The 27989-nt window shown below is 41.7% G+C and overlaps 1 protein-coding gene across 4 annotated transcripts; it reads left to right on the forward strand.

Annotated features, from left to right (window-relative positions):
* Window positions 1–1397: 1397 nt before the first annotated feature.
* On the forward strand, window positions 1398–27730 carry LOC134616550 (5'-AMP-activated protein kinase subunit gamma-2-like). Of its 4 annotated transcripts, XM_063461412.1 has the most exons (16): window positions 1398–1631; window positions 2910–2975; window positions 4606–4861; window positions 14411–14637; window positions 16926–16977; window positions 19358–19464; window positions 21107–21188; window positions 21710–21768; window positions 21852–21897; window positions 23216–23270; window positions 23377–23503; window positions 23890–24055; window positions 24156–24193; window positions 24276–24422; window positions 24512–24605; window positions 25655–27730. In XM_063461412.1, the coding sequence occupies exons 1-16, from the start codon at window positions 1548–1550 to the stop codon at window positions 25684–25686; spliced, it is 1638 nt and encodes a 545-aa protein (XP_063317482.1). In that variant the 5' UTR covers window positions 1398–1547; the 3' UTR covers window positions 25687–27730. The 4 variants fall into 4 exon arrangements, with proteins under 4 accessions (XP_063317482.1, XP_063317483.1, XP_063317484.1 ...); XM_063461413.1 differs by lacking the exons at window positions 1398–1631; window positions 2910–2975; window positions 4606–4861 and adding an exon at window positions 7747–8305; XM_063461414.2 differs by lacking the exons at window positions 1398–1631; window positions 2910–2975; window positions 4606–4861; window positions 14411–14637 and adding an exon at window positions 16367–16427.
* Window positions 27731–27989: the final 259 nt, after the last annotated feature.

Raw genomic sequence — 27989 nt, forward strand, 5'->3', positions numbered from 1 at the left:
TGCATTTACACCTGGTCCTTTTCTGTCAGTGTAAAAAAAAAAACCCCTGCAACAACACATTTAATCCCCGAGATATCTTTATATAAGAAAAAAACCCCAAAACAATTTCAATAGTAAATCCTAGTTTTTATACGTAACAAAGAAAAATGTCTAAATAACAGAAATGTGTAAGATTAAAATGTAAGAAATAAAATTACAGAAAAAGTTCTGGTAGCTTGCTGCCCAGAAAGTTTATTTATTTTTACTGTGGACCCCTTGGGAAAGGAAATGACATTTCTATAGAAATGAGTAGATAGAGTAGATAGAGGGGTAAAAAGTCAAAACAGGAACTTGTTGGTCATTTAATTGTTTATTTATTACTTACTTAGTTTGGTTTAGTGTAAATACCCGCGGGGGAGGTCTTTATCAATAGCAGAAGCTGAAAAACTTCAGAAAATATACAGCTAAAATTCACAAAATTGTCTCTCCACATTTTACAGAACTCACCAGTGGACCCGATGGAAGTCTTTACCGGGGCGATTCTGTCCCCAGGGCCTTATGTTTGACACCCTTGAGATGCACGTGAAAATAGTAGCAACGATTTATTAAAGTATGAACTTCAAGCACAGAGCTACTACAAAATCAAACAAATGTTTATAACTCCGTTTAAGGACAGAGAAGCATGTTGATATATGTTTTTTTAAATCCCTGCAGCTGTGGAGGTTACCACACAGCTGTCAGGCCTGCATTTAACTTTGAAAGAAACACGGAAAGAGTAAGATAAACACGCTGTAAGATGCAGGCGGTATAAAGTACCGGTCACGATTCCTCCATTTTATTCCCACTAATTATTGTTGTTGTTGTTGTTGTTTTTAAGCTTTTCATTCATGTCCAGCCAGAATCAGAGTGGCACTGACATCTGTCGGTGAAACATCTGCACACGTGAGCTCCGCGCGCTGTTGTGTCAAATATGTTGTTCCCTTTAAAATGTGTTTGTTAGGGTTTTTTGTTGTTGGTTTTGTTGTTGCCTTTTTCTCGAAGAAGTGCGAAAGAATAACGCTTCAGAAAACCGAACAGTGCCTTGAGATTTACAAATTCACGGACAGCAGCTCCCGGGGCTGTGCGACCAAAGAAGCTACAGGAAGTATAGTTTTTACAGCACTTATCCTCAGACGTGAAACAGCGGAGGCGTTTCTTTTCTCTGTAGATTTAATACCGAAGCGAAAAGGACCGCGGGAGGTCTCACTTTCCTCTTCTGGGGAGGGGGTGGGGTTAAATACAGTGTGACATAACACCTGTAAGCAGTCCTCGCTGTTGCACGCCTTCTTCTAATTTTTTTGTGAACGTGTGTGCCCTGCCTCTCTTTTTTCACGGCCAAACCTACTTCCTGGTGGATGAGGCAGCTCCTCAGTGTTGTCGAGGCTAAAGGGAAGGTGGAGGCGGCTGTAGACGGTGTGCAGACGCGATACAGCAGTTTTTTTCCCAGTACACTTTATTAGTAGTATTTTGTATTTTTATTTTTTTAAGGTGTTGCGCGTTTGCAGGAAAAAAAAACCCCAAAACAAAACATGGGAAGCACGGTGATGGAGTCCAGCAAGGGGAGCTCAAAGAAAATACCAAAGAAGAGGAGAAGTCTGCGGATTAACATGCCAGTGAGTCGGTGAAGTATCAAATAATTTGGCTTCTTACTGAGACTCTGTGGTGGGGTGGGTGGGGTAAAAGGCTGGAACTTTGAGTGGGCTTTAGCCGATTTCGGTGCATCGCAGTCTGCGAGCGCACGCGACGCATAAGAGCGTGCGTGACTGACAGTTGTCTCTGCGTCAGGACTTGGTTAATCTGGCCTAATGGCATGCAAACGCTCCCTATAAACACTCAGAAACGTGTTTTGCCTCTTTGCATTGAGCATGTGCAGCAGTTCTACCTTTATTGTGATTGTAGCCAGCTCCCATGTTAGGGCTGCAACTATTGTTTACATATCATGTTTACAAAAATTTGTTATTATGCCAATAATAATTGTGGGGAAAGAAAAATCCCAACACAGAGTCCCTGGTGAGATCCTGTTTTTCTCATGCAAACCCAACATTATTCGGTCTACTCTGGCACAAAAACAGGCGATGACACTGCTGATCTACTACGGCCCTGATTTACAGTTTTCTCTGTTTATTAAACTGGGTAATAACTATTTGCAATTGTGTAATCATTTTCTGCACAAGCTCCACAAAGCCTAGTTGTTATTGCGGGAGGCTTTATAGCTTTATTGTACCTCATGTTTCAAAAAAAATTTTGATCACTCTGTCCTGACAACTGCTTATCTCCTGGTAGCATTTATTTTTGCATGGATCCACTATCAGATCCAGTGTGCTGCACAATTTGCTCGAGAATAACAAATGGACAAGTGCAAAATTTCAGCTTTATAGGCTGGAAAAACCTTCCCAGTGTGGCGTAAACCTTATGAATGCAGCTCTGTTTCTGTGGTTAATGCTCAAGTGTTAGATGTTGGAGCTTTCCATCGCTATGTGAACTTCCCCATTCTAAAAAAAATCATGGTGGAAAGTCTATTACAGCTGCATAAAAAATAAAATAACAGTACAGCTCTGCAAACTCGCCTAGTTACGTCTGTGCAGTTAAAACTGCCTTTCTGCAGCAACATGCATGGCATCATCGGCCTGAAGTGGAATGTCAAAACCAGCCCACAGTATGGGGAAGAAGAGTTTTGCCTTTCATTGTCCTGGAGAAGTTTCCGCAGTGGCGAAACATGTTTACCTTCTTTTTGAATGTCAGGCTAAGAGTCAAAAGCAGGTGGGGTTAACCTATTTTTTTCTCACGTAAAAAGCGGACAAAAGGACATAAAGTGTCAGTTTTATGTTTCTGTTGTGTTTTCAGGTGAAGTTTGCTTTATCTCTGACGCTCAGATCTCTTTTCATGTGCAGGATTTCGGGGCATTTAATGCCCCTCAAGTGGAGACGAGTGGCTCAACCAAAAGCGGAGCCCACACGGTACATTTTGAAAGATTTTTGTGAAATGATTCATTCACCTGCCAACTGTTCTTTTTGTTTTCCTGAGCTTGCTTTTCTTGCCACGCATCTATCTGCTCATTAAATGTGAATTTGCAAGAGCAAAATATTAGACAAGGTCATCCTCTCCAATTCTGCCAACCCGCACTGGCTTACAGTAACATTACTCCCACAGTGTCCAGGCATAGCACCAGCACATACAGGAAATTGATTTTTCTAAAAGAAAGCAGTCTCTTCCTACTGTCTCCTCCAGCTGATTTGAATAGGAACCAACTAACCATCCACTGTTACCTCATATCAGCCAAGATGCATATTATCTCAGTAATATTTGCATGGTGCAGGTAAAAACCTGCATCGCCTTGTGTTTTGTAGGAGCAGATCTGTATCCACGCTAAACCCTGATAGCTGGTTCACTTGCCTTAACAAGCTCTTGCACAATGAAAGGGTGAGATTTGTTGGCAAACAACAAAGATGGGTGTGTGCTCTCAGATAGTTAGGGGATTGGTTTGAATAAAAATGTGTTTGTGGAGCAGGACCAGCCCTTAGCGTACGGCAAAACGGAGCTTCTTCTTGATTTCTTCTTCTTTTTGAATTCTAGTATTAATATCAGACATCTTTTTTATGTCCCATTAGACCCCAGTGTTTATTTTCCTTTTCTCTCCACAACATGCAGTTTATCTGTTTCAGTGGGAGTAATTATTCTCCACAGACTGTTACTGCAACACCCCTGTTGCATTTAACTGTTTTCAGTAATAACAGCCCCTGAGCCGGAGATCCCTGCATAATCGAAAGCCTCACTGTATGGCGAGCCCACAAACGGTTAAAAGATTTGTTGTTGGCACATCCAGAGCAGGCAGCCGTCAGCGGTGGGAGGAGGCCCTCTCTGTCTCCAGCTAGATTGGCTGCCATCTCTCGTGTTTTGTTTTGGTATGGGCACAGCAAAGAGAGAAGGATTTCTCCATCTGTTTACACGATATCGACCTTGCAAAGGCACACTCATAAACACAGAAGGCCCAACTGAAAAATATTGTTACCGCAGTTTTAAGTAAGAGGAGTGCTGATCGTCTGATAGTGAATGTTATGGTGTCCTTACTGATTTGTCATATCACGTGGCGCTCCTCCGAACTGCATACCATGGCAACACAACAGAAAGACAGGTTTTGCACGATAAGGCACAGTTCTTTGTAGAAAAACAAATATCTATGCACTCATGCATCACTTTTTCCTGGTTGTTAGAAAGTGTACTGATCAGTATTTTTAGTCTTTATAGTGTCTTTTACCACAACTGTGTTGTGATTGCACATGTGCCTTATTGCACCTTGCATATGAAACTTCTCGTACTGCTCTTTAAGAGACACCATTAACTGTCACAAAGCGGCCAACTATACAAAACTTGTATTTTTTTTTTAAAAAAGGAGAAGTGACCGAAGAAATGCAATCAGCAGCTGTCATTTCACAATAAATCTCTTCACTACATTTGCTTTTTTCAGTACAGCCCCTTGCTTTGCACTGCACTTGCTGTCTCTCATAACAGTGGCTACACGCTTAAACGTAAACCGTGCAATTGCAAATGTGCATAAATAAATAAATCTGCTTTCTTATTATCTCTCAGGGAGAGCGACTCATTCGTTCAGCCAGCCCCATCAAAGGAGGTTCTGCGAAGAGCCCGGACGTCACCACACTGCCTCCGTGTCCCCAGTCTGCTCCAGTTCAATCAAAGCCAAATTCAGGTTCCCCCAAAAGCATCTTCCCTTATCCCTCCCATCAGAACTCCCCTAAGTCCCCTCGTCGACTGAGCTTCAGCGGTATCTTCCGGTCGTCCGGTTCTCCCTCTTCGACCATCAAACTCTTTTCCAGAACCAGGAGAGGTAAGTAGAAATGCAAACACTGCACTGCCTGCAACCTGCTTGTTCATGAATCCATTGTTGGAATCTTTGTTTTAATAGTTTTAAGAATGCATGCAAGAAACTTGTGCAAATATTTGAAGTCCTCTTTTAATGACTCACATAAGCAGAGTTCTAAGAGGAAGACGCTTGTAAAGGAAGTAAGACACAATAGATGAAACTGTCATTTCAAAGATTATTTGGGTTTCCTGCTGTACGTACATGAGGTAAAACCCCCACACAGGAACCAAGGCGTCTGCATTTTCAGTTCATTAGTTCAGATATCTGACTGTTTGTCACAGAACTCCTATAAAATCTGACAATGTCGGTTCACCTCAGGACAAAGTTCAATCAGGTGAGGTGCAGAGAACAATATTTATTTTGTCACACCAGAGAACGGCACACAAAACGGTGCACTCCTTTTGCTACCCGACTGGTTTCAGAGAACCTTTAATTCTCACAATTGCAGATCTAGTCTCTCTCCTATAAATAAATAAGAAATAAACCAAAATAACAAGAAATTTAAAAAAAAAACCACCTGTATAAATTAGACACTCATTCACCGAACCACTCCCACTACCTCTCCCTGTATCTCCTTTTATCAGCTTCCATATTTTGTAGCAATAAGGAAGTGGAGTTTTTGGTTTTCTCTGAGTAGAAAGAGAAAAAGTAACTTCTTTGTTTTGTGCCGCTCTGCAGCCAACAAGGTCACGAGTCTTGTCAGACAGATGGCCGTCGCTTGAGCGCAGACAGACATTCTTCATAATCTCCTCTCAGATGTTAACAACTTTCTCTAGGAAAAGGAAATGGTTGGCTTTGTTTATTATCAGAATTAAGTTATCATCCCCCCCCCCACCACCAGCATTAAGCCGTGCAGGCAGTTTGTTATTAGGTTTCAAGCTCGGCATCCTTGGAGTTTGGAGTCCAGCCACAGTACGCGCATTAAAAAACTCACGAGCTGCATAATGGTAATACTGGTATGCACAAATGAGTAGAAATGAAACAGACTGGGCAGAACAAGGTCTCATTTTATGAAGACCAGATTTAACTGGCACGTCTTCAGCTCTCGTGTCTCCATTTTTTTTGGTAGTTGGTCATTACATAAATTTAAAAAAAACAAAACAACCCACCCTGCCCGGTCTACATGGAAACAGCCCTGCTGGAAGCAAGCATCAAACAGCTAAAAGGATGAGTCATTGATTTTTTGGCTCGTGCAAGTACCCATTCTTCTCTGTTTCCTCGCAAAGGGTCAGTTTGGCAGAGCTGCTGGAATAGCTCTGTTAGAGCCCAGACTGTAAAAGCCGGTGTGCTCCGTTTCCCCTGGAGATTGTTATGGATAGTAACGGGGACCAAAACACACCCCAGCTGCTCCATCCCTCCCATCCCAGTTGCTGGTGATTAGTAGTGTAAGATGTGGTTTGAGGCAAAGCACGCTTCCTGCTCACTAATGATGTGGCTTTAGATTATTGGTGACTAATAGCGACAGAGTATTTATAACTAAATATAAAGTCACTGAGTGGGCACGTGATCTGTTCACTTTTTTTTTGGAGTCAGATGTTTTTGTAGTAACCCCAGTTTTGCCACAAGGGTGCACTGAAGGCCTAGTTTGTCTTGATTTGACTTTCAAACTAGTTCTAATGAACCTTTGTGGTCACCTCTATTATTAACATATTTGCAAGGAAACGAGTATTTTTGCAGACGTTTGTGTGGTCTCGATCATTTACATATATCATTCATCAGGATGCAGGTTTTCATGTTTAGGTGCACTTGCTGCAAATATGACTAGAATGCTTCCTCTTTCCCCGCTGGTCTAAATATGTGTTTTCACGTCGCCTGGACATTGTCAGTCTCTCGCTGCTCAAGGCAAGTGTAGCGCTTTCATAGCCTTATCTGGAAGTGACCAGACTCTCAGGAGCTCCTCACACAGCCATGCAGAGGTTTTTTTTTCCACCCCTCTCACTCTCTCTGTTGCTACTGTGGGCTGCTTGTTGTCGGTAAATAAAGGAAGTAGGGAGTTTCTAAATTCATAAAATGCAGGCCTTACAAGGGCACAATGACTTTATGAAGTCACAGATGAGATCAAAGGACTTTAAGTGCTTTATGGCTTTCACACTTAACTAGCTTCAAAGTGGCTTGAAATGAGTGATTTTCTCTCGGTTTCTCAGTGGAATGACAGCTTTAGTGGCTTTATTCAGTGGCTGTTAGGTGATAATCACTGATATCTGAAATTCATATCAGCCATTGACCCATTGAGCAGATTGGAACACTTGCATAACATGTTAATTGAGATCTGTGCTGGGCATGCTTCAGCTAATGTGGGCAGCAAAGAGGCGGCCATCTGTTAAGGGTAGGAGAGGGTATTGAATGGAAGCTTTCTGATCAGCTGACAGAACATGGGATGTCCCCCTGCTGTCATCTGATGGGGGCTGGCCTCAGCAATCTTAAATGTCAGGCACCCGAAAATTACAACTGCCTCCACAAATGCCAGTGGTGCGTATCCTCCAGCTCTTTGGTGATGTCGAACTGCAGGTTTAGAAGAATTTTAAATGAAGGAGACGTTTATGCAAGGGAACCTTGAGGTTGCGTTATCCCCACTCTCTGTTACGTTGTGTTAAGACGGAGTGAAACAGATGTTCCTGTGCTGAATTTACTCTGCGAGCAGAGGGAGGGCAGTGGCAGACAGGAGGCGGGGAGATGCGCAGCCCGAGCCAATCGGTGGGGTTTCCTTTCCAGACTGGCCTCCTTTTACAGGCTGCTGACACCAGTGCTATATTAAAGTAACATCACCCACAGCTGCACCTGACAACTCACAGCACTGACACTCCTGAGAGCAGGGGGAAATGCGCTGAAGTCTGGCCACACTTGCAATTTGCATCACTCGCAAATGGGAACATTTCTTTGCCGAGGCTCGGTGGAATTCACAGCTTTTCTACTCTCTTCTATCGAGTGTTAGACCTGCTTGCTGCTGGCTCTGTGGTTTGTAGAGTAGCTTGTACTCAGCACTCGCTGTGATTGTCTGTTTTTTTCAGAACTAGAGAGGTACCTCCAAAAAAACAAATGCAATGTGGAACTTGACAGAACAGCTGAGGTTTGTTTTTCTCACATAGTTATATTTTTTACCCTCTCACTGAAGGCATCCAGCTTCCAGAGGACCAACTCCTCCCTAAAAGACACCTTCAAACACAGGCGGCTGGATTTTTTTTTTTTTTAACCTGTACGATTTTGTTCATCTAGCAAATGGAGTGACTCTTACCTGGGGCAGTTTATGGGGCTCTTTTTGTGATGCGGATGGTCATGGTCAAATTTAGCTTAGAGCCCACCACCCACTGTGTTCCATGAAGAGGTTTGGCAGCCTGAGGAGAAGCAAGAAACGGAAGGAGCAAGATGGGCTAGGCGGGAGGCATCAGTCCGAGGCGTCCTACCTGTCTGGTAATGTGTAGAAACATTAGACTAGACATTCAAAACAATTTCCTCTAACATTTAATTTGCTCATTATTTAGTAATTTAAAGTCAGAAAATAGTGAAAAAGAACCATCAGGATTTTTGTAGGCCAACAGCCCAAAACCCAAACCCATAACCTCATAAATGAGATACTGCAGTAAAGAGCGCTAAGTGTTCCTGTGTATAAATATGGCTATCAGCAGGGTGATGTGATATGAAAGTAGTAGTTTAACCTCATTGTCAGGCTAAAACGGTAAATCAGTGCTGCACAAACAGAGCTGTGCTCATTACCTCAGAATATTGGCTCCTGGGTAGCTTTGCCCTAAAATGTTGTATAAATTACTTTTTCATGGATTTTGTCTATGCTATCAACTTACAACTTTAAATGCATGAATAAATGTCTCAATAAATATACTTAACATTGACCGTTCAGGTTATTCTCTTCATAGCAAATTATATTAAATAAGAGCAGCTTTCTTTTTTTTCTTAGTCTATATATGTATGTGTGGTTATTAAGTGTCATTTCATGTGGCCATTAGAGCTTCTCTTAGTGGCTGGTTTCATGGCTGATCTCTGGTTTCACAAAAGCATACCATGCATTCGTGCTAAATAACTGGACACAGGTCAGTGGTGCTAAAGTTATGCAGGAGGGTCTGGCGTGGGGTCAGCACTTAGTGATCGCTTGGCTAAATTCATATACATGCACGTACTGCATTGTGCTTGATTCACTCTGTCTGTCTTTGCTAATTTAGCGATAAAGGTGTGTGTTTTAGTTGTTTCATGTCTTAAAGGAGACCCATTATACTCATGTCCAGTTCCATGAACTCTACTAAAGTATGTCTGCAAAACTTTTTAACTGTTTAAAAACGTGTTTAAAACGTGTCTTATTTCCCTTTAGCTAGCAATGTGAAGTCTCTCGGTTTCATTCACTACCTCTATTCATCTTCCCTTTAAACCAGCTTGGTTCTCATTGGCTACACTGCAAAACAGAAGATTACATCAGCAGGTCAGTGGGTCTTTTGTGCTCACTGCCAAAATCTGTGTACAGATTAAAGAGGAGAAAAAACTTTAAATAATAAGGAAGTCCACTTTAAGATGAAAATGCAAAAGTTATATGTATTTATTTTATTGTGATCCTGTCGTTATGTCATAACGAAGCAATTTATAGGCACTCAGCCTGATATAGCATCGCTTCATTGTCCTTATTTCTGTCCCATATCCAAAGGGAGTTCAGAGTAGCTGCTCCATTTGGAATGTTTCATTAAAATAGTCAGGAAGCATTTCAGCTTAAAGCTTAAGCAGAGATAATCGGAACACACCGAGCTGAATCGTTTAACACATCTCCTTACGTGTGGGTGAATCATTTACAGTTATGTACATCATTCAGGTTTTCACGATTGAACGCAAGCCGTGGAAAACGAGAAGTAATAGAGATGCCAAACGATACCAGATCACCACTGGAGATGTAATGCAGTTTTTGTGATGTGTTTAGTTTGTGTTAGTAAAGCACTGAGGGTCATTTTTGTGGTGTTCAAGTGGCGCTTTATCGCAAACTTCACAGCTCCTGATTTAGAGCCAGTCTGACCTCGGCTGAGTAGACGAGAGGAGCAGAGTCCTCTGTCGTAATGACGCATGTCCATATGTGGTTGTATGAAGTTCACTGTGGGCACTGTGGGCCTCAGCCTGACCCATAGGTCCTTTGACTACACTGCGTAAACCATGCTCATATTAGTCACCGCACCCTTAAGGAGGCAGACACCTGCATGTGAAAATTCTTGTCAGAGCCAATTAGATACCAGTTTGCTACTCCGTAATGCTGCGTACACGAGTTTCTACTGTCAGTAGTACACTTGAGATTTTGCTAACCTATCGAAGACCCCAATTGTCAAATTCTTCTTGTTCCTAGAAAATTAATTTAAACCCTCATGGGTGATTGGTGTCATGACTGCAAATCCCTACCATCTCTACAAGCTACACCTTATACTTTAGGTTTAAAGAACACAGTAGCAGGGGCTCTAACCAATGAGGCTCATATTGCTCTAAGAGTCTTTAATTTGCAAGCACTATGTAATATGAGTCTTGATATTTCTTGCATTTTGACCTGTTTTGTGTAGAGTGTAGAGTAAGTGTCAGTATAGTTCCGCATGACTGTAAGCTGCTTGTCAGGTGCAACTTTAGGGGTTCACTCAAACTGAGAGGATCTGCTTTGGACAAGACGAGCATTAATTAACACATCGTTGCAGTAATTGGGGGGGGGGGGGGGGGGGTTACTTGTCTAAAGGCTGCAGTGCCATGTTGTTTTTTGGAATAAAACTGTTCTTCAAGAACTGAAGTCTCTATCAGTTGACAGGCTGTAGAATGACAAGAGGTTAAAAATCAGAAAATAGTGAAAAATGTCATCGGGATTTTATAAATCACAAGAATATGGCTTTGCATTTCTCTTTTTCGTCTGACTTGCAAACCCAAAACTGTTAAACTTATTATGATATAAAACAAACAAAGAGCATATTCGCATAATTCACATGCTGGAACGAAATCCTGTTTGGTATTTGTGCTTGAAGATACACAAATCAACAAATTAGTGTGTTACTGTGATAAGGAATTGGCACTTTCATTATCAGGTTAAAGAGAGATGATAAATTACTGCTGCTTTTATCTCCCTGCACACATAGATTTTCACTTTTAGATGTAATTAAAAAAAAAACTGTTAGATGGACTGCTTGCAGCAAGGCATCCATTTCCTGTTTCCTGGGTTTGGGCTAGCTGCCCCTTAATAACTGGACTAAAGAGAAGGCTCCCAACCCCGCTGTTATCTGCTCCTGTGGAATGTGCCACAACAGCGTGGCTAAAATAAGAAGGCTACACAGCGGAAGCAGGGCACACCAGAGAGGCCACGCCAACTAAATGTCAAGAGATAGTGTGGAGTGCGCTTGGACAGGCCGAGCAAAAATGTTTGCTTGAAACACTGAGCCTCCTTTAAGAAAAGATATCTTATAACTTGAGTTAATCATTACCAGTATTAGTTTTTGATTATGAGGCATGTAATTACTGACAGAGGCATAAAAGGTTTTTTTGTTTTGTTTTTTTAACAGGTAAAGTAACAAACCCACACCGACGCCAATACACAGACTTTAAAGCTGACTCATTTGAGAATACAGCTTACTAAGTTTACAGTGGTCATGCTTTATTTCCTAGGGATATTTAAATATAAATACTGACTAAGTCGAGCCTGATGCTTGCTTGAAACCGACTGTCAGTAATAACCGTTCTGGACGTCCCGTGCTGTAGGCCTTGTAATCTGAACTGTTTGCTCCACATCATCCATGTCACTCATTGTCTGGCCTCAGAAATATGTCACTGGGATGAGGCCAGTGCAGCGTGAGTGTCGCATGTCACCCTGCGTAAGATCGTGGGCGCCTGATGTGAAAAGCGTGTGTGGTGGCTGTCATGTGACACACACCTACAATCTGACACTTCACCGGGAGGAGCTGCGTCACGGACAGCTGACTCTCACAGTGGAGTTATGTTTAATGTGGCTGCTTATGTTGTAATCGGCGTGGTTATGCTCGAGGGACACAAAGAACAAAAGAAGGACCATCTTTTCTCCAGTTACACTCCTGACACTTTATTAGGTACATCACGCAAATACTAAGCTGGCCCTCTTTTTTGTCTTCAAAACTAATCCAAGAAAATATTTTGGTTCATATTAACGTGATAGTGCCACCGAGTTGCTGCAGATTTGTTGCCTGTCATTCCACCGCATCCCGAAGGTGCTCTATCAGATTGAGATCTGGTGACTGTGGAGGCCGTTTGAGTACAGTGAACTCATTGTCATGTTCAAGAAAACAGTTTAAGATGATCTGAGCTTTGTGACATGGTGCGTTATCCTGATAGAAGCAGTCTTCAGAAGATGGGTACACTATAGCTGTAAAGGGATGACCATAGAACTGCTGTTTTCCATTTTTCTGGCCATTTGTTGTAAACTCTGGAGATGGATGTGTGGGAAAATCCCAGTAGATCAGCACTTTCTTAAATACTCATACCAGCAGCAACCACGCCATGTTAAAAGTAACTTAAATCACTTTTCCTCCCCATTCTGATGCTTGGTTTGAACTTTAGCAGGTCCGCTTGGCCATGTCTACGGGCCTAAATGGACAGAGTTGCTGTTGTGTGATTGACTGATTAGATATTTGCATTAATGAGCAGCTGAACAAGTGTGCCTAATGAAGTGGCTGGTGAGTGTAGATCTGCTCAGCTAAGTCGAGCTGGGTGCTGCCTTCAAAGGATTTTTTTTTTCCATTAGTAGATGCAGATGTCAGCAGCTGTCAGGTCTCTGCAGTCATGTTGAAGAACATGTCACAGGTTTAATTAGAGTTTTGAGTCGTGGTTATAGAGACACAGCCACTTAATTAATGAACTTGAATATACCTCATGAAAGTCTATGACTTATGAGTTAGTATCATTTATATTTAAAGTGTGGCGTAAACATAGGAGTAAAGAAAATTACATTTTCAGTGTACGTGAACAAAAATTGTATTAAAATAGCATTAAATAGCTTTCAAATCCATTTTTATTCTACTTCTGCTTGTGTTTTAATCTGATTAGTTTCAGACATTCACATTTAATTATAACGACATGCATCAAATTCAGCGTTAATGAGTTTCCAATCCAAAGATAAGTAATAGGAGCTCAGCTTTTGGACTCAGGATTCAAGCCTGATTCCCTCTCAGCACAGCAGACCTGGAGTGTGTCTGACTTAAAGTGAGGACGGGAAAAATGTTAACACCAAATACCAAGACACTAACCAGGCTGAGTTTCAGATGGACTAACAAAAACAAAAGACTTTATGCACCCACACAGGTGTTTCCACTTCTTGCTAATTAGACTTCAGCTAGACTGTAATTACATCCCACACAGTCCCGAGAGGACGTCTAACATGACGGAAGAAGTGAAGCCCACAAACACCACCGTGGTCTTTTGTTTGTTTGTAAATGGATAATTCAGGCATTTCTATCTTAGTACCATCCATTTTCTTCTAATTCAGGGACTTGGGAGGGGATCTGCAGCCTATCTCAGCAATCAGAGGTGGGGTACACCCTGGACAGGTTGTACACACACATGGACAACTTAGAATCACCAATTAACCAAACCCCACTAAGTGCATGTCTTTGGACTGTGGGGGAAGACAAAGAATGTACAAACTCCACACAGATGATGGATTTGAACCCAGGACCTTCCTATTATGAGGCAACAGTGCTAACCATACCATTTAAATGTTTTATGGTTATAATATTTACAATGATGAATAGTGTTTTCTTTGTTTTTTTTCACTGTGACCCACATTAGATCAATGGGTATTTAAATTGTGCTTTTCTAGTCTTAGTGACCACTCAAAGTGCTTTAGGCTACCAGTCATATTAAACCATATATTCATACTTTCAGCATTTCAGCTTCCTCGCATCCATGGCCTATATAGAGTCTTTGGCCTGTGGGAAGAAGCTTGATTATTTGGAGGACGTGTATGCACAGGGAGAACATAGAGACTACTGCTCCACCATGCCACCCAGCGGGTGCAGAAACTCTTTTAAGCTTTTCTAGTTCAGTAACTCTTTATTTGATGTCATTGCTGCTTTTCAGGCATAAACTTGAAGATTTGCAGTTGAATCAGTGTCATATTTTTCTTTAATCTTCAACACGATTGCTCCCACTTGTCTATTAAAGCTTGAATATATTGCTAATTTCATGACTGAGGTCGATTTTACAGCTGTCTTTGAAATGTTGATTTTCTAGTGCTGTGTATCCCTGTGTAAAAAACAGGGCCACTAAAGCTTTATCTCAGTATCTGTGTTATTTCTCAGCTCATGGAAATCTCCTAGTTCAGATCGCTTTTGCTCCTCTGCTTATTGCCTATGACAGCGTTGCTGGCATCTGCAGCAGCCACCACTGTAGCGCCTCCTTCTCCACCAGCAATGCTTATCATAGACGTCAATCAGCGCTGCGTCTCGGTGTTGCTGAAAGTGCGGTATGGATTGACATCCAGAGAAACAAGAGATAAGCTGAGATATCTATTTTGGACTCTGTATCTCTCTTCAGCCTCTGGACTCTCTACACCACCCCACACCCCAACCCAGGCATCCAGCCAACCAGTGTTCACCCAGGAGGCCCAGCAGAGCGGCCCCAGCCCTGAACGCCCGGAGCAAAGCTCTCGCTCTCGTTCCCTTTCCACACCTCCGGACACAGGACAGCGCCTCAGCCTTCCTTCTGCTAAACCCCCAATCCCTTCATTGAGCCCTGTGCCACCTTATTCTACCTCACAACAAGTGAGTAAAAAAAGATAAAAAATCTATTTTAAGAATTTATCTTTGACCCAGGGCAATTCAGCCAATGCCTGTGAGCTTTAACTCTTAAAAGAGTGGAAGTTAGAGTGAGTCTTTCAGATGGATTGCTGCACGTTCCTGCACCAAAATAAACAAAACATAAGCCAGACTTCATGTACAGCGTCTCAAAACTCCAGATACAGATCAATGATGCTATAACTATGCAAGGTAGAAGTTTTTGGAGAGAGCGCTACAAGTTCACAGGCATTGACTGAACTGTCTCAGGGATCAGGATTTAACTGCATGAAATATGTGTGTTTAGGTCAACAACAAGGCTACTGAGCCATATCCTCCTTCCTTGCAGGTAAACTATTTTTTGCACCGGTTCAGTGTTGGCAACAAAAAAAGACTCCATGGGAAGCTGATAACTATTTTTTTCCCTTTGTGCCTGAATAACAGTGGCTTGCATGTCTCCCATCTATGAGTCATGTGCTTTGTTTACTCAGAGTCATGAGTTTATCTGCAAAGTGGTGTACAGAAGGCAGAGATGCAAATCCTTTTAATTCAGGTTCGCTTTTCCTCAAGCCTTGCTCTTGCGTCAGCAGGACTTTGTTTGTACCATAAGCTCTGAGCTGCTCTAGCTGCAGGGGAGAGGGTGTAAACATTGTCTTGACATTTAAGCCATAACTCAAACAGCTTTCAGTGTCAGCTAAGCCGCTGCATAATTGACTGTAACCGGAAAAACAGCTGAGAACAAGTTCAGTCTTTGTCACAAGACTTTTCACTGAAGGTTTATTTGGATTCTGGCAGCCTGTGTCTGGATTTTATACCAGATTTCTTTGAGCTAGAGAGGAATTACTCCATCACTCACTGTGCTGCTTTAATGAATAATTATCTGAAGACCCGTCTACTTTGAGTGATTGTGGATTCTAGCCAACGATGGTAAATCAATATTTCATCACCAGTGTTGTATACGGTTGATATTAACACCCAGGGACACACGATTGTGGTTGGAGAGCGATGAGCCGGTGCGGGTCAGCTCCTCTGTGCTTCCTCTGTCATACCTTAAGGGAGACTTGGAAAATAAACGGAAGTTGTTGCAGTTTACCTTTTGGCCAGAAGTAATTAAATTCATAGATCCGTGCTTGTCTGCTTCCCCGTAGTTCTCCTTTAACACAAAAGCGGTGCCTACGGCGATGCCGCAACCAGAGATTTATGAAAGTGCAGGGGTAGTTCTTTTTTTTTTTTTTTGGACAAGAGAAGCGCTGTGTCACCATTGCAGGGCGACACCAGGGGGGAAGGGAGTCGGGGCTGTTGAACATCCACGAGTAGGCATGCGGATGCTCTCCCGTTATGCTGCAGTGGCTTCTTGTGAATATGTGCTTGCAAATTAGGAGCCAGGGGAAATCAGGTATCAACAAGCGCACTTTGAGTATGCAAATATCTCAGCATGACACAGCATATTTTAGGCTGGCTACTGCACTGTGCTGTGAGGGAGAGGGAGTCGGCACAATCTGCATGCCATATTCTCAGGATCCTACTACAAGGACCCCAAAGAGTTGCTTTAGTTCAGCCATGTGTCTTGTTATGTCTGAAGAAATTATCTCTGTGGATGTGACAAAGGAATCCCCAGCTTCTTGCTGCTAAGCAACACAAGGGATTTCCTTATATGGCGAAGCACCCAGGTTGCGCTGCACGGAGGGGTGTGTCCTGAGCGCACGGTGCTTCCTGCTTTCTATCTGTCCCCCCGCCGACTCACCCCCCCACTCTTCGTGCCAGCGACTGTTATTGTGGTGAGTTTAGCAGATTGAGGCTTTAACAATGAATTGGACCGTTTCGTTGCAGCTGGATTACTGCTCACGCGTCTGTGCAGTGGCTGTGTGAGCAGCGTTGGTTTCCTCCGCTGCAGCAAATGGATCAGGACTGTTCCACTGCGAGTTTTTAAGGGGGTGTGTGCGTGTGTGAGAAGTCTAATATTGTGCCGCTAAAGTTGTACCTCCTCCGCGCGAGGGTTCTTATCGCGTTACCTGCGTATATTTAGCGGACCTGTTGTAGGTTTACGTAATCGGTACAGCGACAGGGTCGCACGTCGCGGTTTAGTTTTGGTTGTTTTGCGCACCGCGCTCGGTGCGATCACAGTCTCCTGGGGCAGCTGGGGAAAAAGTCGGCGTCGCTGCTGCGCTCTCACAATTTACAGCAAAGTTTTTGTGTGTGTGCTGCGCTGCTGTGTGGTGGGCTGTGGGGACTTGCTGCGCTCTTCACTTCGAACTTGTGCCTTTGCTCTCTCCTAGGTCTACAGTTTATTCGAAGGCATGCTGGAGAAACTTGATCTAGACGATGATGGTAAGTTACCAATTGCAATATTTGCTGATCCAGTGCTCACCTTTTCCTGTGTGTGTGTTTGTGCGCGTGTGCGCGCTACCTTCACCTCAATTAGTCCTGGCTAGGTATAAAAGAGGGTGAAGGTGATCAACACGTGTTGCCAGATTCAGGTGGATGTACCAGGTTAAAAAACTGTCCCCCCTGTTCGCAGTGCGCGGCGCGTGTGTAGACCTGTTCCCAGAGGGCTAGCTATTCATCCGAATTGTGTCAGTATCACCCTGTTGATTGCCCCCACAGACTGCTTTCTACCGGTGTGCTCTCAAAACGTGTGTTTGCGCGCGCGTGTTATTTGCTCCCCCCCAATGTCTCCTTGTCGTCACTGTTTTAAATGCTGAGTGTTGCGGCAGGGTTGACGAATCAATGCGCATACATTTGCCCAAGAGGCCGTATTATAACCAATAACCAACCAAACTGCTGGGTGCCAGTGTATTGGGGTAATCAAAGGTTACACACACACACACACACACACACACACACACACACACACACACACACACACACACACACACACACACACACACACACACACACACACACACACACACACACAGTCTTCACAGCATGTAGGGGAGGGCTTTAATTAGTGTGCTAACTATGTCATCTCCTTGAAATATAAAACAAATATTTATCGAAATGTTAATGAAAGCTCCTAAACCAACTTAAAATAAAATAAAGACATTTAAATTGACCTTAAGCAACTGAAATAATTTCCATGATTTTACGCGATGCATTAAATCACTTATGAGCTTTTACTTGAACCAATCTGTGAATTTTCTGTCACCACAACATGTTGCAAGGATGTTATCTCCTGCAGTACTTTCCTGTCCATGTTTTCCCACTGTTTGTGTACTTCTATGTTTAAAGCGTAATTATCTCTAAGATGGAGCACTAAAGTGGCTGTAAGTGGTTCAGTCCCGTAATGGTTAGGGTGTGGGTGTGTGTGTGTGTGTGTGTGGGGGGTTTGTTTCCAAGCTCTCCTTTTATACTCCCTGTGAGATTTCCCCCTTCCTCTCTAACTGCGGTGTACGGAAATTAAAATATTACTTCTGTAGTTATCTTCTAAATATTTACTATTAGCTGACAGTGCTGGAGGAGGTTTTAAAACCGTTAGCTCTAAAACCCAATGAAAGCACCTTGTTACAAATAAAATCATATTACTGGCAAACTGTGATTAAATGATTAAAAATAAAAGAAATTGTTCTGCAGAAAAAGTTCCCCGTGAGTGTTACATGGATATTTTAAATACTGTAGATTAATTTGAACACAAAGTAACTCATCATAGTCTGTAGAATCACATGTTTGTAATGTAGCTGTACTGTAGGACCACAAATCTTGAAATAAATGGCTCAGAAACACAGACATGCCTCTTGATATCGAGTTCAGAGTGTGAAGGCTCTCCCAAGTGACGTAGGACAAAATAAAGGATGCACTTTATCAGCAGTCTGTTGCAGAGTACATTAAATATATTTAAAAAAAATAAAATAAAAAGCTTTAGCTGAATTACAAGGCTTGAGCACTGTCTTATCTACAAGGTGACTAAAACTGTTTATAAAAAAATGAAGGTGGTGTCTTAGCAAAATATCTGGTTAAACTTTATTTGGTCCCCCCCCAACTGATATTATACTGAAGGTGGTGGTGGTGGTGGTATCTGCACCAATTCTCTTTGCTTTGTAAAACCAGACATTGTAAGAGCTGACGTCTGGTCTCCATTATCAGAACTTTCTTTCCTAAGGTGCTAAATGAGTTATTAAAGACTATTTTACATTACACTTTTACCTCCTCTAGATTACACATGTTGACCTCGTTGGTTAGTAAGAGAAAACTTGTATTACGCTGATGAATCAGAGAAACCCGTTTACTTGGGGTTGCTAGCTCTGTTTCTACACAAAATACAGACCCTATACAGAGCAAGCAGAGCCAGCTTGCCTGAGATTTATCCACAATGTGCAAGTGCAGACAACTAGAAGAAGCTGTTGGTCTCTGAGCTTGACAAGCTCAGTCCATTTTTAACAGGACATGAAATAACTATGAAATCTAGACGCAACGGTTTTCAGTGAAACCAGATGTAAGCGGAGTTGCGCCTGTTTCCAGAGACAATTGTGGCCACGAGATGGCGCTAATGTAAAGGATGGATGTAAACGGGCATGTGAGCAGCTTTATGACAGAATGCTGTTTTGAGATGAAAGGAGAGAGATTGCTTTCACTTTAGTATGCTTTAAATGATGCCAATTTTTAGATTTTACTAAACAAGCACAGCTTGCTTTGCTTTTTTTGATAGAATGACACTGGTCTGAAAGTGTTTTCACACTGGTTTTATTTTTTGTTTTGTTTTGTTTTGCAGCTGCTGAACCCGAGAGTGATATTTACATGCGCTTTATGAAATCCCACAAGTGCTATGACATCGTCCCCACAAGCTCCAAGTTGGTTGTGTTTGACACAGCACTCCAAGTAAGCACAATAATATACTCTGTCCTTTTGACTGCAGACAAAGCTGTTATGACTTTTTGTTGTTGTTGTTGTTGTTGTTGTTGTTTTGTTTTTGTTTTTTTGTTTTAAAAACCGAAGCAGGCACTCAGGCTAAGTTAATGTTCAATAAACTTAGCTGAAGTATTTTACCTCTCAGCAGTTTCTGTGAAGTGGCTGATCAAACTGTCATAAAGCTGTTAAACACTAATCCTTGAAAGTCTTTGATGTGTAGATCTTTAACTACTAAATGCACTAAGGCAATCCTTATCTAAAACCAAGGAAAACTAATGTCATTGAGAGGTACACTACACAAGAGACTTTGAGTACTGTTTTACTTAACATGATAATAAGGACTGCAATGCAGGATTAATTTTCATGTATCTAATCTTATCAAGGTGGTCAGTCTGTGAAATACTTGGATAGCTCTTCATGACATATTAAAATGTTGTGGTTTTGACAAAAAAAACACTACAACACCTAAAAGAAAACCTATACACTTCATTAGGTACACCTGTTCAACTATTAATGCAAATATCTAATCACTCAATCATATGCCAGCATCTCAGTGTGTTTAGGTATATAGACATGATCAAGGTGACCTGTTGAAGTTATGCATCAGAAAGGGGAAGACAGATGACTTTAATGACTCTGAAGGTGACATGGTGGTTGGTGACAGATGAACTGGTCTGAGTATTTCAGAAGCTGATCTCCTGGAATTTTCCCACACAACAGTCTCTAGAGTTTACAGAGACTGGTCTGGAAAAAAAGAAAATATCCAATGAGAAGCAGTTCTCTGGGTCAAAATGCCTTATTCATGTCAGGTCAGAGGAAAATGGGCAGACTGCCTTAAGCTGATAGAGAAGCAAAAGTAACACAAATAACCACTCGCTACGTAAAATGTAAGAATCTCTGAGCACCACAGGTTGAACCTTGAAGCAGAATGCCACACCAGGTGCCACGCCTGTTGGATGAGAACAGAGGCTAAAATTTGTGTGGGATCACCAAAACTGGACAGTAGATGATGGGAAAAATTTTGTCTGGTCTGATGAGCCTTATTTTCTGCTGCAAAATTACAATTCTAGTATCAAAGTTTGGCGTAAACAAGATGAAGTTCAGGCTGCTGTGGTGTAATGGTCTGGAGACATTTTCTTGGCACACTTTAAGCCCCTCAGTAACAATTGAGTGCTTAAACAACACAGCGTACCTGATTATTATTGCTGACCATGTCCATCTTTATGGTCATCTTTATGACCACAGTGTACCAACTTCTATTACCTGCTTCCAGCATCATGTCACAAAACTCAAATTATCTCAAAACTTGTATCTTGAACTTGACTGTTCAAGAAACATGTTCACTGCACTCAAGTAGCCTCTACAGTCATATTTCAGTCCAGCCGAGCACCTTTGAGATGTGGTGGAACAGGAGATTTACATCATAGATGTGCAGCTGACAAAATTACTGAGCAATGTTTCCAGCAGATCCAACCCAGTACTATGAAGGTGTAACTAATAAAATAGCCGGTAAAGGTGTATCGGTTTATGATAGGCGTTAACTCCTAAGAGTTCACAGAATAATAAACAGAACAGTCACCACCTGCAATCAAATTCAACGTTTCTTTGGCAGGTTAAGAAAGCCTTTTTCGCCTTGGTAGCCAACGGTGTGCGGGCTGCTCCACTATGGGACACAGAGAAGCAAAGCTTTGTGGGTAAGAAACTTGACAAATAGGCCTTTCTTATTGTTCACTAAATAAAATACAGTTTATTGAAGGAACTGCTATTTTTATTTGTTTTTTTCGACATTTAAAAAGCTTCCCCTTCAACGATGCAGTCAATTGTGGTTGTATTTGACTTTTACACATTTTACTGTGTGAGTATAAGTTCAAGAGTTTAAGTTCTTGTCATAGAGTTGTATAATAAGCTATAAAATGCAGAAAAAATCCTGTGTTAAGAGTTTAGATGGAAAAAAAGAAAATGAGAAAAACATCTCTGTAAACTTCTGTCACTACAGTGGTGTCAAAAGGCAGACCAGAGGTGAATTGGATTTGCTGTGCTTTATTGAAACGACCTGTGATGAATAATGAATGCAGAGTCAGTGTGAGAATAAAGCTGTGGTGTGCTGTTTAGACCACGCCCTTATAAGCGCTGTCTCTACCCAGCTGCACGCAGGCTTGGCTCTGTGTGTTATTCATTATTTCAATGGGATTTTTAATGCCTGTTTTCATTGCAGGAATGCTGACAATCACAGATTTCATCATCATACTACACAGATACTATAAGTCACCGATGGTAGGTGCAGGTCACAGCTAAGGTGTGTGAGATTTACCCCTCGTTCCACCAAGAAGTACAGTTTTCTTTTGGTTCTCTTTCAGGTGCAAATTTATGAACTAGAGGAACATAAGCTCGAGACGTGGAGAGGTAAGTGCTTGTTCTCCTGTGGTGCATGGATATTGTAAGGGTTTCTTTCATTTTTACCAAAAAGAAAAGATCATTAAAAGAAAAAATGAATAAATACCTGACTTGGACTGAGGCTGAAGGAATGCTGTTTGTCTGTTTGGGAGTGTAGAAAAGATTAAAAAAGAAAAGTCAGTGTGACACATGAGAAAATTCCACCCGACCCAAAACTATTTGTACTTGGTTTGTATCCAGTGACACGCTGATAATAAAAATGAACGAATGTGAATAAGTGCCTAAATAATAATGGCATTGTTTTGGAAAAATGAAACCCCGTTAGACCAAATGATACTCACTGGATAAGACAAATAATGTCAAACTTTCCACTAGAAAGAATAACATACAGTCATGTGAATGCAAAGGTTTTCACAGGACTCTGTGCAGTCATGTGGAAAAACTAAGTACACCCTTACTGTGTACATAGGAATTAAGAGTAGCAGCTGGGTGCTGATAATGAAATGCACTTTATTAATTGATGATCAGTAATTTTGATCACCTCTGTAAAAGCAGATTTGCTTTTACTGGTCTGGAGCATTCAGGTGTGTGTTTAAAACAGTGCTACAGTGGCTCTAGCAAAATGTCCCCAAGGTCAGACTGCGCAGTGCTCAGAGAAACTGCCAAAAACCAGACACTCAGACTCGGGTTTTTGAAAACTCTACGAGCCTCGAGTAGCATGTTAAATGTTAAAGTTCATCACAGTACAATTAGAAAAAGACTGAACATTTATTACTTGTTTGGAAGCGTTGCCAGAAGTCACGCATGAAGGCCAGCGGTCCAACAGCTAAAGCTGGGTCATGCAACAGGAAGTGTTCCCAAACACAGCCGCAAATCTGCAACAGAATGTCTGAAAAAGCACAAGAATAAAGGTGTTGCAATGATTCAAAGTCCAGCCCTCATCCTTATTAAAGTGCTGTGGCAGGACGTTAAAAGAGCTACGAGTACCCACAAACATCAATTAACTCAAACCGACGTTATAAAAAGAAAGTGCTCCAAAATTCCTCCCCAACAATGTGAGAGACTGATAAAGCCATAGAGAAAATAATTACTTCAAGTTGTTAAGGCTAACGGCGATTCCACAAGCTGGTGAATAATGGGGTGTATTGCATAAAATCCTGTGAAAAGTGTTTTTTCATTTGACTGTATGAAAAACAATGAGCAAATAATTAAATTCTTGTTTGTTTGGTTGGGTTTTTTTTTTTTTTTTTTTTTTAATATATGAATGCATATATTGTCTGTGTAGAAGTGATTGTAAGCCACCATTGTTTTGTTTTCTTCCTTGCAGAGGTTTACCTTCAAGCAACATTCAAACCTCTGGTGAACATATCACCAGATGCAAGGTATGTTTTCAGAAGGAATAAAATATGTAATGTCTCGTTACATATTTGTGAGTGAGAGGATTTTTTTTTTTTTTTTTTTTGCAACTAACGTCTGCTGTGCTTGCAGCCTATTTGACGCCGTCTACACTCTCATCAAAAACAAAATTCACCGGCTGCCTGTCATCGACCCCGTTACAGGGAATGCACTTTATATTCTCACACACAAGAGGATCCTCAAGTTCCTCCAGCTCTTTGTGAGTCCAACCCATCAGCTTGCATTAGCATGCATAAGATCAACGTGGTTTATTGATTTGTTTATTTATATAGGTACAAATGCGTATTATGAACTTTAGATGGGCTTTTAAACTGCATACATGATTCAATAAGAAACAAACCTTTTTTTTTTTAAAAATGTTTTAAGCATGAAAAAATCAGAACATAACATATAGACAGAGCAATACAGGGCACAAACTGATTAAGATTATGCAGGCTGGGGACCTTCAAGGTGCTTTCTCTAGTCTTCTCTCACTTTCACTTAATTGGCTCCCCCTAGTGGTCAATTCTAAAAAAAAAGAAAGAAATTGGATGAATTGTTTTGACGTCTTCCTGCCTCTTCACTACGAGTGTCTGTGTTCCTCAGATGTGTGAGATGCCAAAGCCAGCTTTTATGAAACAGACTCTTGGCGAGCTGGGCATCGGAACATACCACGACATTGCTTTCATCCACCCAGACACACCCATCATCAAAGCACTCAACATCTTTGTGGAGCGGCGAGTGTCTGCTTTGCCTGTGGTGGATGACTCGGGTGAGACCACAAACTTCAATACTGGCATACTGGTACCTTTTTATTAACGCAACCTAATCAACTTTATACTAATTAGATTTTTTTGTTCCTTCTCTTATAGGCAAAGTTGTGGATATTTACTCCAAGTTTGATGTGATTGTAAGTTTAAACATACCACATTTTTTGCTTTATCAAATACTTGGGGCATACTGTTGTTTGTTGATTGTGTTGTTGAGTGTAGAACTTGGCTGCTGAGAAGACGTACAACAATCTGGACATTTCAGTGACCCAGGCTCTGAAACATCGCTCTCAGTACTTCGAAGGAGTTATGAAGTGCCATAAAATGGAAACGATGGAGACCATTGTGGACAGAATAGTCAAAGCTGAAGTAAGACACAGAGACGGTGGATTCAGTTCCTCAGGTGTAGCCCCACTGCTGATTTCCAGCTCACCTGTAACTGTGCGTTATTGTTCCAGGTACATCGGTTGGTGGTGGTGGACGAGCGCTCCAGTATCGAGGGCATCGTTTCCCTGTCAGACATCCTTCAGGCGCTGGTGCTCAGTCCTGCAGGTATAGATGCTCAGCATTGCTAGCGTCAACTCCCCCTCTGCCCTGGACCTTGAGCTCTCTCTCCCCACCTGCCCTCTAACCCTGCCCCAGGTAGGAAACACGCCTGTTTGGCTCGCAGCTGGCTATCACCTGTAGCTGGCTATGAAGAGGCATGGTGGCCATCTGTCCGGTGTCCTGTTTGTCCTGCTGGCTGCAGCATTGTGCAGCAGTGTTGTGTGGATTTTTGTGTTTGGACAGAATGCATAGACGAAAAAAACTTGCAGCCGGTTCTTGAGCAAAGTTAAAAGTAAATGCAAGTTTGGTGGTTTTCAGTATACAGTGGCTTTTGTTTAGAAACGAGGAATAATGTGTAAGTAGGATAAAGGGAACCTCTGTTAACAAGGATGAGTCCACGTTAGTATCACACTGGAATTCATCGTACACTTGTGGTACTTCAGTTTTGCAAAGGACTTTCCACTGCGGTCCAAATGTTTGCTCCCTCCAGACACTTTAATGAACTATGTATGCTCTGCTTTGCTGATGTTTGGCTTGTTTGGCCTGCAGCAAGCTCTACATTTAGTATTGATGTGCTTGAAAGAAACTAACATGCTTGCACAGTTATTATTTTATTTTTTTTGTGTGGTTTGTTCAGATTATAACCCCATCAGATAAGAGATGGTGCAAAGTACTTGAAAGAACGCGCAGCACACAGGCCTTCGTCACCTCATAAATTCTGTTTTTTAACCCAGCTCTTATTGACGTCTCTCTCAAGCCGTTTCGGGTTCTTCCTGAGTCTAAACAAAGTCTAGCGGGGCAGTTGTGGAGAGTTTTAAGGAGAATAAAAAATGTTGTTTTGATAAAACAGGAAGTTCAGTTGGCGGGATGTTGTAACAGCAGGCAGAGTTGTGCTCACACACCTGCTTTTATTGACCTTGGTGTGTAACTGCAGTGTGAAATGGTTGTTAAAATGCCAGTCATTGGTGTCGAGCCTAATTCCAAAAATCAAAAGGAATATAAGGATTTAATTAAAGTTTAAACTCCTTCTCCCCCTTCTTTCTTCTGCTCCCCAGATACCTGTAAGGAGGAGAACGCGACTGAATAAGAAGTGGATGTATCAGCTTAAGTGGAGATGTGGTGGGAGTAATTAAATTGAAACATTAAGGTAGGGAGTGTAAGGCTGAGTGGAGCCAGGCTGAAGGTCCCAGATACCCCTGAAACCAATGCACTAATCAAGGCTTGGAACCCAAAGAGCTAGACTGCTGAGTGAAGTGGACTTCTGCATTGAAGATTGATGATTTTTTTTTCTCCTGAATTTCTTCTTTGTTAGTTTTTTTTTTTAACACTGATCAGATACGCACATGTTAAGGGTGTAGACACTGATCAGCTGCAACATTAAAACCACTGATGGGCAGAGTAAATATTGAGTCCAGTGTGTTCTAATTGTGTTTTGGGTCCCGACATTTATGAGGTACATAACATTCCTTGCTTGATGATTCTGCTAAAACGAGACTGATTAGACTCTAAATTAGAAGAAACGAGAGTAGGTCATAGAAAAAGTGTTTGAACGTTTTTAAAAATCTGAGTTTTCTGCATGTTATTGCTGCTTGGGGCGTTCTCATAAACCGAACAATTCAGAGATGCATGAGAAATGTGCGGTCATTTTGTCGTGCATGCCTTCCCTTTAATGAGACCATGCAGTGCAGGTTTGGGTTGTGCTGAAACTGGTTTACAGTTGCTGGAAATTTAACAAGAAAAAAAAAAAAAAAGTGCCAAAGATGCTCATGAGTTGCGTACAGATGCCTCAGATTAGTGGAAAGGGGCTATAGCCATCCACCAACCACCTGAGCAGTTTTGCAAACCAGCCCATCTCTGACCCCCAAGGCAAAAATTCTCAGGAACACTTCAGTAAACTGCTTCCAAACTTCCCAGATCCCAATCTAATCAGTCATCCCTGGGGAGCACAGGTATGACCCTGATCCACCAAGGGTTTGCCCTCATTGTATGATGCCAGATAGAACAGGACACCCAAGGGTCCTCTCTCCATTCTCAATACACTACAGCAGGTTTGGTGGTGTGACGGAGACCTGCCAACAGTATTGGGGACGGTGGTTCTTATGTTGTGGCTGATTCCTGTTAACACAGATAAACTCCATTATGGTCTCTTTCTGGGGAAAGTTTGGAAACGTCAACACGGGTTCTGGCGGGTTTGGGATTCAGTGTTTCGGGTTGTGTCGTTACAATCATGCTGCTGTCATCACAAGTTTAAGTCATGTAGGAAGGCGAGCGTTAACTGGTAGCAAAACCACACGTCACCTGCAATGTGGCCACTTGACGCCATTAAAGAAAGTGTTTGCCAGTGCCAATACAGACCTACTCAATGCCCAATATTTATTTGTGCCTTTATTTTCTTCTCTCTACAGAAATGTATGTTGTAAAATGGGTGCAATGATGAGTATGAATGTGTAATATTGAAGTAGAGTGCAAATTGTACCTGCTTCTTCAAAGGTGTGCATTAACTTGGTTGGTTTGGGGGCGGCATAAATTTAAAACTGTGTCAGAAGCGTCAAGAAGTTCTGTTAAATCTTATTCTTGAAAGAAAATCCTAAATCATGCTGGCGCTGTTACGCAGTGCTCAGAGGGAAGATGCACCCTTCTGTCAGCCAGGAGTGCTTTAAGTCACGAGTGATCAATAAGAGTTAAGTATGGATTTTTATAATGGTAACACCTGGTCCGGGAAAAAGTCTTTTTAAATATTTGAAAAGGCCCTTTTTCTTCCCCCCTTCCCATTTATTTTCAGTAGTTTTGAATCTTCAAATCAGTCTGGTTATCTCAGCTGTAGCTCAACAGGACTCATCTCCATCTTCGAGTGTAAATAGGATCGTTTTCGGGAAATGTGTCACAGAAAGCTTTATTTTTATGAACGCTGATGTGTTTGAAGAGAGACTGCAGGTTTAATGTTATTTTTGTAAATACATTGTGGCAATATCTGTAGGTCAGAGAAACTTTGTAACGGATCAACATGTACTGTAAATGTGCAAGCATGAGAAACTACACTTCAGCAGTATGAATGTTTTTTTGTTTTTTTTCTTTTACTTTTTCTATTTTTCTGGCTGCAGAAAAATAAAGAGACACTGAATGTACTTTGAGCCATGTTTTTCTTTTTTTTTTGAGGGGGGTGGGGGTTTTCATGCGTGATAAGGGTGAAAAAGTAAGATCAAACTTACTTGTGGAGAGGCTAGATGCTCCACGACGTGAACTCTCACAAGACGTATTGATCCTGGAACGGTCGATATTGAAGCTCAACTCGGCTGTATTTTTATAGCATTTTTCATGCGCACATTTCTAGTGCTTCCTCTAGAAATTTAATAATGCAAAAAATGTGAGCTTAAAAATGCTAACATCAAA

Source organism: Pelmatolapia mariae, linkage group LG18 (assembly GCF_036321145.2).
Source record: "Pelmatolapia mariae isolate MD_Pm_ZW linkage group LG18, Pm_UMD_F_2, whole genome shotgun sequence".
In the NCBI taxonomy this organism is placed as follows: Eukaryota; Metazoa; Chordata; class Actinopteri; order Cichliformes; family Cichlidae; genus Pelmatolapia; species Pelmatolapia mariae.